The 20,711-nt window shown below is 39.2% G+C and overlaps 1 protein-coding gene across 3 annotated transcripts in view; it reads left to right on the top strand.

Moving 5' to 3' along the window:
- NKAIN2 (sodium/potassium transporting ATPase interacting 2) overlaps positions 1–16,069 on the top strand; it is a 952,120-nt gene extending 936,051 nt beyond the window's left edge. For 2 of the 3 annotated variants that reach the window (XM_077902211.1, XM_077902217.1), the window contains exons 6-8: positions 9,253–9,334; positions 10,033–10,121; positions 13,601–16,069. In XM_077902211.1, coding sequence (XP_077758337.1) covers positions 9,253–9,334; positions 10,033–10,057 — 107 coding nt within the window. In that variant the 3' untranslated portion in view covers positions 10,058–10,121; positions 13,601–16,069. The remainder of the gene's footprint in view (positions 1–9,252; positions 9,335–10,032; positions 10,122–13,600) is intronic. The other variant, XM_077902223.1, reaches the window with a different exon arrangement.
- The last annotated feature ends 4,642 nt before the right edge of the window (positions 16,070–20,711 follow it).

Consider the following 20,711-nt stretch of genomic DNA (forward strand, 5'->3'; position numbering starts at 1 on the left):
TTAAAGAGCTCAATATAGTAAATCTAGTTTCAGCTTTCCAAAACGCCGGTTAGAATGCTAGGATAACCACTGGACTCTCTTTCCTGAAACTGCTACAGTCGTTCTGAAAAGATGATCAATTGAGGCTCAAGAGTTTGGTGATTTTCCTTTGCATCTAGAGGATGCAAAAGTGATGCCAAGGTGACATTAGCAAGACATGCACGGCTCTTCTCTTTTCCTAAATATGCCTCCCTGCACAAGTGGGCCCGCACCCTGATGAAAACTGCTGCATTTAAACGGGCCGTGCCTTCTACATGTCACCTGGATGTCAGCTGAGAAGACAAGCCGGGCCGTGACCTACTCGCTCACCTGTATCTCATAATAGCTGCTCTCTCCGATTCCAGCTGGAAGGCCTGGCCTACCTGATTGAAAGCAAGTAGAACAGGGGAGAATGAAACAAAGATTTGGGGAATCTGCTCCATCCAAATGGCCCAGCACAGAGTGAGCCAAGACACCTTCAAAGCGGTCGTCTCCTGACAACCCTACCCAAATCTGAGAGGAACAGGTAAACCTTTTCCTTCCTTAGTAATCCTTCACCAAGCATTGAGCTCATGCTCTCTGCCTGGTCCAGCAGGATAAGCTTTCAAGATCTGCATCCTAGCACACTCCACAGGATAGTTCCTTTTGCCTACATACAGGCTGACGTCTCATAGACTGTAAACCTCATAGACCAAGAGATTGGTCCCAGCCTCTCTGTCCTTGTATATAGTATACAAGGCGATTCCCAAAACAAAACAACTAGAAATATGAAAACTCAGCTCCATGTAGTTTTTTAGGCAAAAAATATCTTCCCTTTGTTCTATATTATGTCACACCAGCTCTTCCGTGGCTTGTCAGACCACTGTTAACCAACAGAGTGGGCAGTTGAAGGGTTTCCATAGACCTACCTCAGTTGTCCTCAGCTTCTGCTGATGACCCAATACTTGTGTCATTCCACACAATACGTTTGTAAATTCTAACACCCAGGTCTTGTCCTCTCAGTAAAGAACCTAACTATGCATTTTAAATTATTTTCTTTGCATAAATCCCTTCCAAAAAAAGAAAGATGAGATCTCAAATCCATGCACAGTGTATCTTTAATATACACGCGTCTAAGTATTGCACGTGACACTCGATCCTGTCAATAACCCAGTGAAGTTGGGATGGTTTCATTATCCCCACTTGAGAGAGGACAACAGTCAGGCTCAGAGCAATTGTGACCTACTTGTGGGTATGATGCTGGTAGGAAGTGAAGATCCAACCTGAGCCAGGTCTTCTGACTCCAAAGTCTGTGATTTTTACGCTACTTCATCACTTCCCTGCTGTATCCAGTGGGACTTATAATAGTGGAGGCTCGTTTGAGAGCAACATCCTGGTGTCAGCGGAAACACAGCATGTGTTGCTTCAAATCTCCCCTAAAATACCACCTTCACTGCAAAGAGGCAGAAAGAGGCAAGAGCAGAGAGACAGCATACTTTGTCAAGTGGAACTAATATTTTCTTTATTTTTTTTTTTCTGTTTTCAAAACCAAAAGCTTAAGGGGGTTACTCAAACTAGTTCTCACCGAAGAAGTATCTCTTCTGCTACGGTATTACTGTAGTGATTGGGTTTCACTCATTTTTTGGCGTATGTAAATGCGTTTGTTACCAAGTGTAAAATATTGAAGGTCTGGTTCTAACACAACTAAGAGAGAAACATGAAGACCGGGCCCTGAGAAGAACCTGAACAAGGTTAGGAAGTGAAGCATCTGCAGTGATTTAGCTCATGAGTCTCATTTCATTCCATATGCGCTTCGTCTGTCAGGATCTCTCTGTAATGTAACAGTCACTTTAGTGACCTTTACGTCACCAGCAGGGTAAAGTACCCCTGCAAAGGGTTGTGTTTCCCTAATCAGGGGAAAAAAAAAAAAAAAAGATAACACAAAGTCCACTCAGGGATTTTAGCCCAGACCAAACACCTCAAGCTCCCACAGTAAGCTGAATTGCTGCCACCAAGTAAGTCTTTGTGGAGGAAGGTAGTTCTTTTGAATTTGGCCTACCGTTGGTTATGCTCTAAATTTCTTTTGTGCAACTGGAGATAAGTACCCTTGAAATTCTCACCTGCAGAGATAATGTATATACACTCTATTTTCATGGGCCCACACACATTCTTTCATGTCTTTCAATGAGTTCTTCTAAATATTTAGCCTTAGTTTTATGTGATCTGCCTTTTAAAATTCCCCCTCATGGTCTTTTCCAGTTCTGTCTCCAAAAGGGAGTATGTTAACTAGTGGCTTTGTCATTAATAACCAGGGTACAATTTTATATGACAAAGCCTCACTACCAACATTTATTTCAAAAAGGTAGCTTTAGGTTTACTGAACTCAATGTTCATGATTAAGAGGTTTGAATAAATGGGAAGCTCACAACAGGGAATATATTTTAGCAAGGAATATTTATTCAAAAAGCATTTTTCTCTTACTTAATAATATTTAAAATTCCACTATTATTAATGTTATTAATTCATAGTTATTAAACTGATATGGTAATTTACTAATTTAAAATAATTGGACCTCCCAGTGTCTCCATAGGTCAGTAGCTATAAATACACCCATATTGCAGGTATGAAAAGTAAGGCAGAAAGAAAATGTAACAATTGCAAGGAAAACGGTAACATTCCCGAGTTGTCTTCAGAGGACCAAAGGCGAAATCCCTCCAATGAGGCAAAAATTAAACAAGCACAGTCTTTATTTTATTTTGTCAGCTTCTGCCTCATTGTCTACCTTTGTTTAGGATGAAGTAAACTGAAAAAAAAAGAAAAAAGAAAAAAAGGATGCTGTAAACTGGCCAGAAAGAGAATAATGTTTTTCCTTTTTTTAAAAAAAATATATTTTATTTAATCATGAGAGATATAGACAGAGACACAGGCAGAAGGAGAAGCAGGGTCCTCACAGCGAGCCTGATGCGGGACTCGATCTTCAGACACGGGATCACACCCTGAGCCAAAGGCAGACACTCAACCACTGAGCCACCCAGGCGTCCTGAGAATAATGTTTTTCCTACCAATTATCAACATTTGTGGCACTCGATAGCTTTCTTTGATGAATGACTCTCTCAACAGTCTCACTTTGAAGCTGATGATGTCTTAACTCCTCTAGGCCAAAAAGACCACAGTGGTGGCTTCTTCCCATTGGTATTCAAAAACTTTCTTTTTATCTCACAACAACTAACATTCTAGGTCTTCCAGAAAGGGTCTTCTCTTTATTATCATCATCGAAGGCTTTAAGGAGGAAAGAATAAAAGCAGTTGAATTTCACCAACATCTTCCACGCTCCAATGATTGCCTCATTTTTCTTTACAGCCTAATAAGTTTATAGAGAGTTCACTCAGTTAACACAGTCTTCCAGGAGCCAAGACACTGTTCCGGGTTCTGGGCTACTGTAGGAAACAGTAAATTTCACCCAGTTTACCTTATAGCAATGGGATCAACAAAGAAACAAGTAGATTACAGGATGTCAGATGGAGATAGATGCATTCCAGGGAAGCCCAATAAGGTTGAGTCAGGAGAAACTAATCTCTAAAGATCCCAGCAGGTCTCCACCTGACCTTCCACTAGTTCACGTTATGTTTCGCTTTTTATAGGAATGCCCTGGCCCTTGCCTCTTGTATGTGCCAGTTATCACTTACAAACTACATTTCCAAATGAAGCCCAGCACCAACTCCCTGACATTTGGTTTTGTTCTATTAAAGGCAACAGCATTCTCCTAGTCAACAAATGTCTGAGTTCAACATTGAATCTTGCCTTTTCCTCTCCTTCCCCCATATTCAAAAGCTTGGTGTGGGGAATGTTTTCTACCTCTTTCTCCACATATCTTGAATTCATGGTCATCTTTTCTTTCTCATCCCCCTAATCCTAATTCAGGCCGTTAGTAATTCCTGTCCTTCACGTTTTCTGATAAGCAGATAACAGGCAATATTCCAAGTAGCTATGAAGAAAACCGGCCTCCTTATTTTGAAAGACACCACTGTAATCAGAGTTATATGAGATGGGGCTGAGAATATAAGTAATTTTCAGGAAAAAGGATCATTTAAATGTTTATATGGTATCCTGCATAAGTTATTAGACACAGAAGAAATGAACTAAACCTTTAAGGATGCTCACCTTATCTCCTCTGAAAGATATGATACACAAAAACCAAGACATCTCATTAGTAACCATCACTGAAAAACCAGCTTAGGTGGGGTTTTGCTTTGAACCTTGTTCACATCTGAATATTCCTAGAATATTAGGTTGGAGATGAGAAGAAGATGAAAGAGTAAATTTTCTAGAAAGACTATCCACTTCACAGTAATTTTGTAAAGATAGTTGATATCACCTAAAAGGGCTTTAGAAACTCTTAAGTATTATGCAATTGTCTGGAACTTTATTTTTATTTTCAGGAAATAAGGAGATTCCCGAGGAACAAAAAATAGGCTTTTCCAAATAGTGCAGAGATGAGCCATGAGCCAAATGTCTAGACGCCATCACAGTTACTTAGAAAAAGGACCTGTCAGGTGTTTTTAGGACCCTTATTGCCCAGAAAAGTTTTACAGCATGGAGTACTCTCCTTGGAGCCTAAATACATGTCATTATGTAAAAGAAAAGGAAAACAGATCAAAGGGGTATTAAGGTATTCTAAAAATGTAAGTTAAACCCCAGTGACTCAATTTTTTGAGGAAGAAAAAGAAATGGTTTCTTCTACTTCTGCTCTGCACCCATGTGACACCAAAAGAGTTCCAGATGTGGGTGAAGGACCATCTGCAAAAGTGCAAGGAATTGAGCCTGTCTACATGGATCACACCAATATTGACTGTAGTAGTTAGTGGGGACCAGCTTGTGTCTGCTCCTCACCCTCGGGCCTTTATGAAGACATCCAAACAATTAGCGAGAATGAAAATATGTGGAAACTGACCTTTCATAATTTCCTCTGCTGTGAACTCAGGCATGTTTATAAAATACCCAACAGAGAATATGCCCTTTGATTGTTGTTTAAATGCGACTGCCCTCCTCGTGAGTGCAATGGTAACAATCCATCCTGGTTACATTCGGATCCTCCTCTTTTCTCATGTTGGTTCTGAGTCACCTACTGTTGGAGCCTCTTTCTGGCTCCAGATGATCTGAATTAGCAGAACAATGGCAATCCTTCTACCACAGTTTTAGTGAGATCCTCCCTAACTTGGGGAGTTGTAAGCCAGCTCTACCAACCCCCATACCAGATACATCGCGGCTAAGAAGAACAAGTCCCAGACAGCTCAAACACTCCTCCCAACACATACTCAGAACACACCTCATTTCCCTTCTGGCCTTCTCTCATGTCTTGCTCCCAACTGCTCCCAACTCAAGCTTTGTTTTCCATGTTTGGTCCTGATTCTATCCATTGGACCTGAAGATTCATCATGGTTTCTTCTAGTTACCCCTTGGTTCACTCCTCAGTCTTTGGCTTGTTACCATCTGCCTTTTCCTGCTCTCCATCTCAAACTCCTGGGAAGCAGCCAAGGAAATATTTCCTAACACCAATAATAACAATAAACCTGAGTTTGACTTAGATTTCCGTTTCAGTGGAGGATACCTTACCATTTACGTCTGCCGTGATCTTATTCTACTCTAGCTCACCCTATTCTCCAGCGCCAGAGTGAGGACCATCCTACTGAGGGGGGACCTTGGAACAAGGACACGTTAATGCTATGAACACCTCTCAGCAAACCTGTCCCTAACAAAGTCCCATTGTTGACAACAGCAAACCCAAATGAAAGGGAATTTAGGCACTATCTGTACTGAATCTCCAATCATAGACAATAATTTCTCAAAATAGCAAGCTTTAAATATAGTTGCCCCTTAATTATGGGATAGCTCTTCTGGTGCCATTTATATTAGCTAATGTACAAATGTGGGCAATTCAGAAAACAAAGGAGACTCCTTTTCTTCATTCATCTTCTGTAAAATACTCAGTACAGTTTCATAGTTGTCCCAAAATACACTCTTCCTGTTTTTTTTCTTTCTTAGAAGAATTATATAAAGAAAATCCTGGGGACCCCTGGGTGGCTCAGTGGTTGAGCATCTGCCTTTGGCTCAGGGTGTGACCCTGGGGTCCCAGGATCAAGTCCCACATCAGGCTTCTTGCATGGAGCCTGCTTCTCCCTCTGCCTGTGTCTCTGCCTCTCTCTCTGTCTCTCATGAATAAGTAAATAAAATCTTCAAAAAAATAAAATAAAATAAAACCCTTCACTTGAGAAAAAAAAAAAAAAAAGAAAATCCTGATTTTTTTAATGAGACTTAATTTTCTTCTTCCACACCATATGTCTCCCCCAGGGCTCTCCATTCCCTATTTCATTTTATCCTCACACTAATTGTATGAAATAAGTATTTTAATTCCTATTTCTGAGAGATGTTAAATGATTTGTTTAAGGTCACACAGGCTGGCCTTAAAGTGGTCAAAGCAGTATTTGAACCTTGATCTTTCTAACATCAGGGCCTTTGTTCTTACACCGTTCCACTTTTGATGAGAAAGAGAAATTCACCCTCAAAAAAGCATTCTCATAATAAAAAGAAATGAGGTATTAAACCATAAAAAGACATGAGGGCACCTCAAATGCACACAACTAAGGGATAGAAGCCAATCAGAAAAGGCTACATACTGTGTGAGTCCACCTATATGATGTTCTAGAAAAGTTAAATTATGGAGACAGTAAAAAGATCAGTGGTTGCCAGGGATGAGGGGAGGGAGGGATAAAAGGCAGAGCACAGAGGAATTTTAGGGCAGTGAAACCCTTCTATATGAGACTAACATTGTGGGTACACGTCATTATACCCTCATCAAAAAACATACTTGAGGGGCACCCAAGTGGCGCACGCTTGGTTTCATCATGGATCGTGATCTCCATGATCTCATAGTCATGAGATTCAGCCCCACATCAGGCTCTGCACTCAGTGCAGAATCTGCTTCAAATTCTCTCTCCCTCCCTCTCCCTCCAGCTTGCGCTCTCTTGCTATCTCAAATAAATAAATAAAATCTTTTTTAAAAATTTTAAAAATATGGTTTAAAATACCAAATGTGAACCCTGATGTAAGCTCTGGATGTTGACTGATGATGATGTGTCAGTGTAGATTCAACAGTTACAACAAATGTACCACTCTGGTGTGGGATGTTGATGGTAGGAGAGGTTGTGCGTATGTGGGGACAGGGTCTGTGTAGGAACTCTATACTTTCTGCTCAGTTTTGCCATAAACCTAAAACTGCTCTAAAAAATAAAATCTGGGCATCCCTGTTGGCACAGCAGTTTAGTGCTGCCTGCAGCCTAGGACATAATCTTAGAGACCCTGGATCGAGTCCCACAGTCAGGCTCTCTGCATGGTGCCTGCTTCTCCTTCTGCCTGTGTCTCTGCCTCTCTCTCTCTCTTTCTCTCTCTCTCTCTCTTTTTCTGTCTCTATGAATAAATAAATAAATAAATCTTTAAAAAATAAATAAATAAAATAAAAAACAAAAAATAAAATCTATTAAATAAAGCTTTCCCCACTAAACAAACATCATAGACTTGATGTTATTGCACCCCTTGCTCCAATTTCTACCTGTAGCATTTAGGATACTAAAAAGAGAACAAAAACTAGTCAAAGCTAAAGCAATAGACTCTGACTCCAGAAGAAGTAAAGACATCCACAGGCATCCTAATTCAATCTCAATTTCCCTTTCTTTCTCCTTCCTGTCCTCTGTATCACCAGCCTTTCATTATTTTACCCATTTCATCCCTGCCCCTACACAACGGTTATATCCAGGAGCGTAAAAGAAAGAACAAAAACAAAACTTTTTAACAGTACTCTTAGTATTTACTGTTGCCGTGACTACTGCTTCCAAAAAGTCAGTGGTGTTGAACAATCATTTATTATGCTTACCAGTCTGTGGATACGGATTCAGACAGGGCACTGGGAGGATGGCTTTTGGCTGATCCCTGATATCAGGGGCCTCAGCTGGGAAGACTCCATGACTGGGCTGGAAGCATTCTTGCTCATGTGCCTAGGTGGTGATGCTGGCTATCGGAGGGAACCTCATCCAGCCCATTGGTCACAATACATACCCATGGAGTCTCCATTAATCTCTCCATGTGGGCTAGTTGGGCATGGCAGTGGTGTTCCAGGAAAGCATCCCAAAATAGCAAAGGGACGCGCATGACATCTCTATGATCTAGCCTTGGAAGTCACAGAGTATCACTTCTACCAAACTCTGTAGGTCAGAGTGGCCACCAAGCTCTATCTGGGTTCAAGAGAAAGGAATACAGACCAAAACCACCAGATGGGAGGAGTGTCAAGGTCACCCTGTAACAGCTATGGAACAGGAGATCTTGTTGCAGCCATTTTGGGTGATATACTCTATCACAGTAACTTTAGTTATAGATCACTGTACCTTAAATATTTAGGTATGTAGGGGCGCCTGGGTGGCTCAGCAGTCGAGCATCTGCCTTCCGCCCAGGGTGTGATCCTGGGTTCCTGGGATCGAGTCCCACATCAGCCTCCTTGCAGGGAGCCTGCTTCTCCCTCTGCCTGTGTCTCTGCCACTGCCCCCTACCCCCCGTGTGTGTGTGTGTGTGTGTGTGTGTGTGTGTGTGTGTGTGTGTCTCATGAATTTAAAACAAAAAATCGTCAAAAAAATATTTAGGTATGTATTGCATTTTAATGTTTGGTTGGACATTGCCCCACATCTTTATTTCTGATTGCATATTTCAAATTATAAATCCCATATTGGCAGGGACAGCCGCGTTGAGTTAATTTACACAGGCTCCACCATAGCACCTTGTACTTGACACTCAGAGTATAATATTATTACTAGTGCTGCAGTCGCTGATAGATTCATGCACTTAAGCGATCATTATTTTTTACATTTGTAATGTGTTGCAGAAAATCTCCACACTCACCAAAAAGACATATAGCATCTTTACTGCGCAAGTGAATTTTATTACTCCAATTAGGTCTTGGTTGCTTGAGAGGAGTACGTAATTTCTTCTCCAAGTGAATAGATTCTTGTAAAGCAATAATTGAATCTCACAATTGAGAGGGTGAAAAAATCACTACCCTGAAGGAACGACGATCGGTTTTCCTCCACAATTAGTCACCTTGGTTTTAATAGAGTATTAAATGGTTTATATTAGTAATCTGTGTGAGATCTTGATCGCGAACGTTGAGTTCTTTTGAAAAGTTAACTAATGAAAGCAATTGTCCCTTTTCAGTTGATTTCATAGGTGGGTTTGATTCTTATGGCTATCAAGGCCCTCAGAAGACATCTCATTTACAACTACAGCCTATGTACATGTAAGTATCCTACTTGGAGTATTCTTCTGTGATACTAAAAGATGATTAAGTAAACATTACCTGGCACACAGTAGATGGCATGCAGCTTTCCTCCAATTACATACTTCCAGTATTTTCTCTTCTATTAATATTGTCTTTGGGATAATTCTAATGACATTTTCTTCATAATTCTTTTTAAAATTTAATTTATTCGAAATGCCATCTCTAAAGTGACCTTTAGTCTTATATATATAAGTATCAACTACATAGCTCGAAAGCCTTTATTAATATACTACTTATTTGAATGACCCCAAACTTGTATAATTTGAAAATATGATATAACATAGGAGGTAGTTATATGCAACTATATATAAGCTGCGTGTTCTGGCTTTTCCAGAAGAGTCTCAGTTTACACGGGTTGTCCTGGTATAGTTATTACTGGTGCCTCCTCTTCCTCTCAAAAGTATTCTCATTTGGATGATAAATGACAGGTTATACATAGTTATATATAGCATAACCCTAGTATATATAGTATAACCTTAGTTATATGTAGTGTTAAAATTTTTTTTAAACTGAGCAATTATACTCTGTATCATTTTTCTGATGTGAAAAGTGAAAATTAAGCCAGAATAGTAACACTGAAATTTATCAGACCCTTAGCTCTAGCACTCAAGAGAGCAGACATACAATCAGAGCCTGATTTTTATATCTGTGTTTAGGCAAATTCCCTTGGATAACAACTGATAACAAATTCTATATATCAGCATCAAGTGATATGCTGAATTGCAAGCGAAGATCAAAATAGAAAGTAAGATTCCAATTCATTTTGAAATGTGAGCTTCTCTCTTTGAAGATATGTGTTTGTCGTCGTTGTCCTCCACCATTGAGTCATCTTACCTTTTAGTATCATTAATGTGTAGGATAATAAATGGATTTTTGGACTATTTCCCCTCCGAGAGATTAAAGTAATCCTTATACACCTTGCCCCCGTAAGCTTCTCCTTCAATGGGAAAGGATCTATGCATCGTGCCTGCATTTTTCTTTGGAAGTATTTGGTAACTCCACTAGTAAAAAAGGACTTTATCAGGTCAGAACTCAGCCAATATTGTATGTCATTCAAGGCATCCCCTCTGCAAACAGTGCATTACACATTTTCTTTTCAGTCTCCCTGCAACCACTGCCCTGATTCAGGCATTCGTTACCTTAAATCTCCTGTTGCTTTCTGATTTTAGTACCTCTATCCCATCCTCCATGTAGCTGCCAAATTAATCCTCTCAAGGTACCATTTTGGCCATTGCCCTCCCCTGCCCCCAAACTGTGAATGAATCCTTATTACCTGCTGAACAAAGCCTGCACTCCTCACCATGCAAGCTTATTCTGCAAGCTTATTCTGATCTGGCCCCAGCATTCTGCTGAAATATTATCTCCTCTCTTGGACCCTTAACAACTTTTGACTCCCAATCATATGCAGATGACGCTAGGAGACAATGAGCAAATGTAATAATAAGAACTGGCTACTGTCCTCCCAAAGCTTATAGTCTATTGAAGGCAGTATTAGTCTGATATTTCACTTTATCTCTTTTTGTTTGCCAACCAAACTAGATCTCTTGCTTTCTGCAAATATGACATTTTTTTTCCAATTGTCCGTGCAGTACTCGACACCAAACATATTTTTTCCCCAAGATGAAATCCCACTATCCTTCAGATTGTATCTCAAATACATCTTTTGGAAGATTTTTAAATCTCTTTTTCCTCTGATGCTTTTTTTTTTTCCTTTTGCCTCATACTACAGTTGTTTTCTATTTAGAACATGCCTCTCCTAGCCTCCCAGGAAGATTCATTAGCTTACATAAAAAGTAAAATGATCTTTTAAATTCTTTACCACTCTTCTCAATATTATATTATAGACTTATGTAAAGTATTCTATTAAAAAATAATGGCAAAGCAGTAAAGAGTAGTGGTTAGGATGACCTACTGAAGGCAGAGTACTGGAGATAAAATTCCTTGTGACCTTGGACATACAATTTTATATTAGCATTATATTAACAACTTTAACTATTCTCATCAAACCTAAGTTTCCTTATCTGCAAAATAGAAATAATATAGCATACACATTTCATATAATTATTCTGAATCTATAAGCACATATGACATAAAACATGCCACATAGTAAGAGCTTAATAAACATAACTTATCATTAGTAGTGATGATGCTGTGTTAACCAATACTACTTACTAAAAGATTGTGTCAGATCAGAAATAAATATACCATTTTTCATTCCCAAAAGATTTCCTCTGTAAGCAACGTGTCATATATATAATAGCCACCCAAGCAACATGTGACAATATGTTTGTGCTTAAGATTAGACCAGAACATCAACAAAGCTTGCGATTGCTCGCATAACATTTCTTTACCGTGTAGCACTTCATTGTGTTGGTCAATAGGGATGATCAATAAATGTGATCGAGTTATAATAAATTACGTGGAACCACATACGCAGGATTAGCTATGATAATAACATGAGAATGCTAATTGAGCATCATCAAGTATATTGTTTCAGATCAGGCATTAGTAATTCTAATGTTGTCTTTAAGGAGGCGACTCTGCAGATTTAATATCCAGCATTAAATTCCTTGAGGACAAAACTTCCCATGGTCTTATTAAACAGAAGATTTTAAATGCCAAACCAAAAGTAATAAAAATACTGTTTTCTTCCTTCCTGCCTGCGAATGCTAGAAGTATGCAAGAAGTTTCAAGTCTCACGGCTCATGAAATAAGTGATGTTTAATGAAATTCAATTGAGAAATTAGAAATACTTGCCTATAACGAATCACTAGTCAAAATACTACTCCTGTCCCTTCTACAAAACGTCCCCTGTGGGACTTCAAATACTACAACACTAAGATTTTTATTTTACAGATGAGGAAACAGGATGAAGAGAAAGGAAAACGAGGGTCACAGGACTTGTTAGCTTTGCAACCCTCAGGGATCAGCCTGCTGAGCCCTTATTTCCCTGTTCTTTCCAAATTCTTAGACAGACCTGTGAGTTTGCTCTGGCATTCCCTGGATTTCCTGATTTTTTATTTAGCCGCCGGACTCCCAAACAGGCCTGCATCCCTCCCGTTCTCTGTGCTCCGCTCATCGCCTCTGATTTGACATTACACAGCGCTGAATGAAGGGCTTTCCACCTTGGCAGCCCTCAAAACCACTCATTTGAGAGCCATTGCCTATTCAAATTCTGTAGAACACCCCAAAGCGACTCACATATAAACCTCATCCCCCACTGAGAGGCAGGGGTCCCAACATCTCCTATGTCTTTGTCCTTTGGGGTGTAGCCTTTCCTGTCAACCTGCCATAAAGAAGTCTCATAAAATAAGAGTAATCTAACATCATGGGCCAGTTCAAGCACTTTCACGATATTCTATAGCAACTAGAAATAAAAGCTGTTCCTTAGAAGGAAAGCAAATGCTTAAAAGTAATGTGCAGTGTTAGCTGGGGGGCTTCCATCATCCCCAGTAAATTTGTGGACCGAGAGCTTCAAAAACACTGCCCTGACTTCCATTCACCTCCCTGTTTCAGCTCCTACCATCACTGAATTAGTCCTCTCTTCTTCACTTAAGTTAGGCAAATGCTCTTGGCCTGTAATTCTTGAGATTATCAATCATCCATCCCTAAAGAAAAAATGTTCATTAATTTATTTCTTATACTTTGGTCAACCTCTTTGAAACAAACAACAGCTTTAACGTTGCTGCACACAAACATTCCCGTGTCCACAGGTTGTTGAACAAAGCAGGTGCTTTGACTCCCACTTACCTACATGCCGTAGCCAGTGGAGCTCTACTCAGGGCCCCTGAAGTATAAGCTGTGAGAATATCCATGGTATCTTATCAGTAACATCTGAAAGCCTTGTGTTCTATTTGTCAGCCTAATTGTACGGCAATACCTACTCATTTCATTTGCCCCCAGAAATGGATTTTAAATGATCATAAGTGGCCTCTTTATCCAGGAGATTACAGACAAAAGAAAGAGAAAGAAAGGAAAGAAAAGAAAGAAAGAAAGAAAGAAAGAAAGAAAGAAAGAAAGAAAGAAAGAAAGAAAGAAAGAAAGAAATGGAAAGGAAAGGAAAGTTGTCTCTTTTCAAACAAAACTTGGGCTTGGTCTTTTTTTTTTTTTTTTTTTAATTTTTGCTTGCTTTTGTGCTTGGAGAGGTGAGAAAAGGTGCTGAGCTCTCCCCCCCTCGCCCCCCCGATTAAGAACATCTTTCCTCTCTCTCTTTCTCTCTCCCAGGTCAAAATAATACAGATGGCTTCAGTATGTCAGCTCCTGGACCTTTCAAAGAACTTGTTTCACAGTGGCCTCCTGCATTTTATGAAGAGCAAGAAGCAACTGAGTTTAAGTATATATACATATTAACAAAACAAATATAAAGCCTCCACATACACTGGGACACACACGCACACGCACACACACCCAGAGGCACATACTAATTCCACTTGGCCTCCTCTTTCTAACTGAAACAAACATGCAGGACATGCCCATCTCGGATTTCCTGAAAGTAGGCTTCTTTCTCCCAGGCCTTTGGAAAGTTCCTAAGGAGACGTGTTGGTGCCCACTGCTGGCCGTCACTAACTCCTCTGCAGCCCAGCCAGTCGGCCTCTGCGAGCTGCGAAGTCACCCAGGGCGCGTTAGTTTGAGAGCCCTGTCTTCTGCACTCCATACGTCTTGGTAGCACCACGGCTATGTAGGCAATGTGATTGCAAAAACAAACGAAACATGCCATGATGACCTAGTAACCGAAGTCCGAAATGGCAGGTTGTTTGCCCTAAAGGCTATACCGTACATACTTGCCTTAACCCACCTAAGTTGTGCGCCCGAGTCTCAGTGCAGACCTCCCCAAGTCACTTCCTTTAGGCTAACACACTGCTATTAATTCCGAATGAGTTCGAGTCCGTGTGTTTCATGTCAAGAAACAAGACTGCGTAGCTCAGCAGCTCCAGTGTGTCTGTGTACAAAAACTGCCAGCTGTCAGCAAAGTGCTTTACCATTGAACCTCCATGGTGGCCAAAAACAGACAAACAAGTGACAGTAATAACAACAACAACAATAATCGTCATCTTTATAATTCTTAAATGTGGTCTTCGGAAGGGGTTGGGTGGGACAAAGTAAAACTTATTAATCTACTAAGCTCATTAACCTACTGGAAGCAGAGAGCAGTACTGGCTTAACTCACTGATTTTATTTGTCGCACTCTAGGTGCTTTTATAAGTATCTACAGATGTCTTTTACTAACACAGAAACAGCTGTGGATTTCTATCAACAGAGGCCAACTGAATATGTATTAGCTATGTTTACTCTTTTATATCTAATTCAAATTGAAGACCCTACGTAGGTGAACCTTTTTTCCTAACTTCAGCGTACGAGATTATTTTTTGGGTGGGCGGGGGGGGCGGGGAGCAATAGTTACCTTGGTGAAATATTTGAGATCTCTTTGTGGTATTTGGGGGATCTGTTGTGTGTTAGAGTGTATTTTAATCCTCCTGTATTATTGTGGCAGAAAAACTGTGCTGTTAACGTAGTTGGCAACAAGATGCCTTTGGAAACTTATAGTAGGTCAATGTGTTTATGGAATATTCTGGAATCCTAGGAAATTTTGTTCTATATATTCAAACATTATTTGGTTTTCATTAGTGGAAAACATAATTAGCTCAGGCTTGTCAGGAACTCAGAAGAGTCATGTTTTTTCTTGGATCCACCCGAGATGCTAAATCAATTTTTTTTTTTAAACTGATACAACATCCTTAAATGCAGTGAAATTGAGACTTGAAAAGTTATCAATTGGCATGGAGCAATGTTTTCTCTTGGTTTCTATGTAGTTTCAAGTATTGGGTTAACCTACTTTGGACCTTAGCCCACCCAGATCTACATAAACCAGTCCCATTACTGTGTTTGCATGGATGTCTGTGAAATACATGCATCTACATCTGAAAACGATAAAGGAACAAAGGTGATATTGGAACATAAACTACAAAAAAAAAATGGTTCCAGCACTTGTGCTTGAATTTTCTCAGTGGCTTGTATATGTTTGTCCATACACATACATGTATAAAATCTATAATTGCAAACATGTCAGTGAAACCTCATACGATGATTTTATAGTGACATGCATGTTTAATGTATGAGAAAAATACTTACTAATGTATTGTCCTCTGACTCTTAAAATATAAATACTATACATGCCAGAAACTGCTCTAATGTGACTATTAATGTGACTATTAAAATGAGGTTTCACTGTACATTCATGCACCTAGAGGTTCCACCTTCTAGGACATGTATATGGATAGAGATTTAAACGCACAGAGAACAAGCCCTCATATTCCTGCTTTAAGTTGCAGCCAAGCTACCACCTAATCACTACTATATCATCGCCACCAAATTTTTCAAAAACAGTTGTTGACTACTAAAAAGTAATCAGTGGACAGGTCTTTTTTTGGGAGCAGTGAGCACAGTAGTGTGATTATATCTGGAAAAACATCTAAGTTGTACAGCTGAATCCTCCTCAAAATCCGGTGAAGAATGCTATTTTTCTAGGCTGAGCTTTTGTTATAAACCTAATATTCGGAAGGCAAGAGTTACAATCCTGATGTGTCCTTTTTTTTTTTTTTTGAGTTTGTTAATTCTGAATGTATTTTTAACAGAGTGATTTTTTTGACTTACTAGTGTAATTTGCATTTTAAAAATAAATGGAAAAACAATTAAGTTTCTGAGCCATCCCTGAAAGCCCCTGCTCCTTCTCACACGGTATTTGATTGTGTCACTGACAGGGAAACCCTATTAAATTTACATGAAGGCAACGCTGGTGTTCTGTGCCACGTAGGGATGGATGTGTCAGCAGTAAAAAGAAATTGCCAGGTCACGGCACCATTTTAGCTCAGTCATAGGTAGCACGTACTTTCATTATCTCTTAACACTAAGGGTTCTTTTACGAGACTGCCTGGAATAGACGTGATGTCATTTAGATGACTTCCCTCACCCCCCTCCCCCCTTCAACCTAGAATTTAGAGTTAAGCATCCAGCCAATAGCTAGAGGTGTGAGGGCACTATATTAAAAACCTTTGCTTAACATAGGTAAGGTTTTTCATTTTTTAAAGGCCAAATTATTTAAAATAAAATAATTTAAAAGACTCATTTATTCATTATTCCTTTGACGACACAATCTTTGACAACACTCTAAGTGAAGCATGTTGGGGGTAGAGGGTGAGTAGGGAAGATTAACCCCCCGCATTTGTGATTGCACGACTGTAATTTCAGCTGAGCTTCACTGTATGGATGAAAGAGATAGAAAGTAGCTTAAACTTCCCCTGGCTTGGGCTGTCTCAGGCTTGAGCTGCTGTCGGGGTTCCTCTCCCTGCACACAGACACACAGCATCCCCTCGAACCCCAAATGCAGAAATCGATTAAAAACAAAATAAGGCCTGGAGGCGGCATTCGAAGAAGGTGAAGATCAACTTGTAGTATTTGCCTTCTTGGCCACACGGTGAGTCTTGGAAATGATCAGGCCTGTTTCTACGTTTGTTCCCCGTGCAAAAGGTACGTTGACTGGTTCATCATGGATGACTATCAGAATGTGGCTTCACACTGTGAGATCCAAGGCACACAATACCTCGGTTGCAGCGAAAGAGATAAAAGTTACTAAGGCAACTATTTAGGTCCCCTAGAGAAAAGATTCTGGCCTCTGGAGCTCTCAAATCGGGTGTGCATTTGGTTAAATAATAAATGTTTTTTTGTTGTTGGTACCAAGATTCTCCTTTGGTAACTATTAATATCATAATCTCTAATACAGTGAAGGAAACAGCCAGCATTCCGTTGTACTATAACGAGTGGGCCATCAACTCATACATACAAACTCATTTTAAGTAGGTCTCATCGCAGAACAAACTTTTGAGATCCAAACCCATTTATTACAGAGACAGTATACTAAGGCCTACAGAGACCAAGAAATTACTCGAGATTACCATTTATCTTGAAAATGCAAATAACTCACCATCCTACACCAAATTCTGGTATGTGTACTCTGGTCAGAATAGAATAAATCAAATCCCAGATGATGAGGATTTGTCAACTGACCCTGGACTGCTAAATCAGCATGAACCCTGATAAGGAAGACCCCAAGACAGTATAAGGTCATGAAATGTGTCTGGATTATTATGTATTAGGTTCAATATAGCCTCAACGTGAAATGTTTATTTTTTTAAGATTTTATTTATTTATTCATGAGAGACACAGAGAGAGGCAGAGACACAGGCAGAGGGAGAAGCAGGCTCCCTATGGGGAGCCCAATGCGGAACTCGATCCCAGGATCCCGGGATCACGCCCTGAGCCAAAGGCAGATGCTCAACCACCAAGCCACCCAGACATCCCTGAAATATGTTTAAATATGTTTTATTATCTTGCAACTCTTTTAAAGACCAATAACTCGTACCCATATGTAAACCTAGTTAACCAGTTAACATTTGATTTCAGGGTTAGAAGTTTTCCTGTTACTTCTTTCGTAATACATTTATGAAGAGTTGGTATTAGAGAGATTGGGATTACTTAAACAGTTCCGTCACAAAAATACTTACTGTGATTGTCAGGATAATCTTCCCTCAGGCATTTTATCTGTCTTTGGTAAAATTTCAGCACTCAACACTCATACTCAGAAAGCTTTGGTATCAAGATCCTTACATTGTAAAAAATGAAGGCCCAGTTATCCTCATCACAGGTGAATCTTTGCTTAGGATGCATATTCAATCCTCTTTTCATTTTATTACATCTTCCTTCCACCCACTCCTGAGACAGGAAAGAACAAAATCTGTGATTGATATATTATGTCCAATTTAAAACATGCTAGTATCTTGAAACAATCACTTTGGGTAACAGAGCAAAATCTCAAAGACATTTACGTACTCTCTCCTTTTTAATTCAACAAAAACTTGGACAGGATCATTCATTCCAAGGGTCTCATTTACCACTGAAACCTTCACGGGTATCATGAGTTACACCTTCCAGTGACAACAAAGAAAATGAAGGGGAATTTGTCTGAAAAAGGGATCAAGACACATCTTTGTATATGTTTTGGAATTATAACGAAGATTATTTTTTAAAATCCTCACACACGGAGTTGAGAAGCAAACGAGCATAAAATTTTAATAGGTATTGAAGGTTTATTTCTATAAGATAAATTCAAGGAAGGAAAAAAAATCCTTTTATAAGCCACATGTTGATGCTCTGACACAGTCCAAACTTTAATTAAAATGAATGTAAGGCTCCTATATAATGAGAGCACAGCATTGTGGCACCTTAATAATAAAACAGTTCTATTTTTTAACCTCTCATTCTACCCTCGTACGAATTTAAGCCATAACAGCAATAGAATAAAACAACTCCCCCAAAAAAGATTGCAAATTGATGCTGTCACCCCAAGGATGATGGATTGATTCAATTAATCAGTAAGTCTTTTCTAAGAGTCCTTCAGGGAGTTATTTACCAGAGGCATACCCTGTTTATTCCCCTCCCATGTGCCTGTCATTTTTCTTCATTATTCTTCTAGTTTTACTCATTATATCCTTTGGGGATATGTGGATCCCCACGTGCAGAGAGGTTTTGCACACTGCTGTCTAGACATAAATCTTCTGAGCCTTAAACTAGAAGCCACCAGAACACCTGAGCCTCTTGTCATTGTTATCTCAGGCTGACCAAGGCTCTCAGGACCGAGTCAAGCAAACGGACACTGAGTTACAAATGATAGGTCACCGACAACTTATTAAATCGAGTAAAGACTATGAAAAATCCTGTGTTGGCAAAGATGTAACAACTCTGTGCGGCAGGCACCCATGGACCTAGTCTTCCCATCTGTAAAAGATAAGACAGAGGCTGAGCGTTGAGAGGCTGGGGTCTGTGCTAATAACTCATGGAAAAGCAAACTGTATTCAGGGTTTGTGTTGTTTTGAGTGCTGAAAGGCAAATATCCTCAGACATGAAACATTTCTATTTCTGATGAGCCAAATATCTGTCTACATCTTGCCATCAGGGGCGGATACACAGTTTTGTGAGACCCAGTGAAATAAAAAAAAAACGAAAATGTGAAGCCCTTGTTCAAAGAGTAGGAAAAAAGGTGCTACTAAAAGTACTAAAATAGGGTCGCCCGGGTGGCTCAGTAGGTTAAGCATCTGCCCTTGGCTTGCGCCATAAGCCCAACCCCACATCGGGCTCCCTGCTCAGTGGGGAGTTGCTTCTCCTTCTGCCTCTGCTCTCCCCCACCAACTCGTGCTTTCTCTCTCTAAAATAAAGAAATAAAATCTTAAAAAAGAAAAAAAGTAAAGGTACTAAAATATAATGAATTTTCCTTGGGGAGCCTGGGTGGCTCAGTCAGTTAAGCATTGAACTCTTGATCTCACCTCAGGTCTTGATCTCAGGGTTGTGAGTTCAAGCCCCCTAAAATAAAGATTTTTTTCATTTATTTATGTATGTATTTATTTTTTAAGATTTTATTTTTTATTTTAGTTTTTATTTTTTTAATCTCTACACACTACGTGATGCTCGAACTCATAACCCCGAGATCAAGAGCCACATGTTCTCCCAACTGAGCCAGCCAGGTGCCCAAAGATTTTCTCCTATAAACGTATTTTATTACTTATAAAACATAATAAGGGTGAATAATAACACATAAATAACAAAACAAAATACACATAATAAAAAATATTTTGGCGTCATCATTTTAAATAATACAATGAATAGAAAATTAATGGGACATCTTGATTGATCATAGGATGTGTGACCCATCTTTCTACAATTTAATATTAAGTCATCAAAATGTATACTTTCAACTGATTAATTTTCAATCAATATAAATGAATGTGATAACCAGTCACTCTTGGCAGATGCATCACAACTTTTGATGATTTTTATAAAGTTGTAATTTTTTATAATTTTTAGTTTTGAGAAGAATCTTCCTGCTGTTTCCACTTTACTAGAACCATGAAGACTATTTTACAAACAGTGACAGCATTGAGATAAATTTCTAATAGGTTACTCTTAAATAGAAATTTCAGTCATTTGAGTTAACGGTTCACAGAACAATTTTTCAAAAAAGATTTAACCTCACAAAAAGTCACTCTAGTGTAAGTCTGAATCTAATTTCAAAGAAAAAATATACAGTAACATCTTAGCGTTTTCTCCAACATTTCCTGTAACTTGTTCAAGAAGCTGAAAATGGCTTCATGGTTTCCATGTACTTGAAAACACCCACTTAAGGAATCTATTGCTATATATTCAATTACAAGGAAAATAATTTTAAAATTATTTCTCATTAATAATTTGTTCATCTGAAGCATCATATGAAAATTGAGTTATTTTGTGT

Source organism: Canis aureus, chromosome 1, assembly GCF_053574225.1.
Source record: "Canis aureus isolate CA01 chromosome 1, VMU_Caureus_v.1.0, whole genome shotgun sequence".
Taxonomy (NCBI): Eukaryota; Metazoa; Chordata; class Mammalia; order Carnivora; family Canidae; genus Canis; species Canis aureus.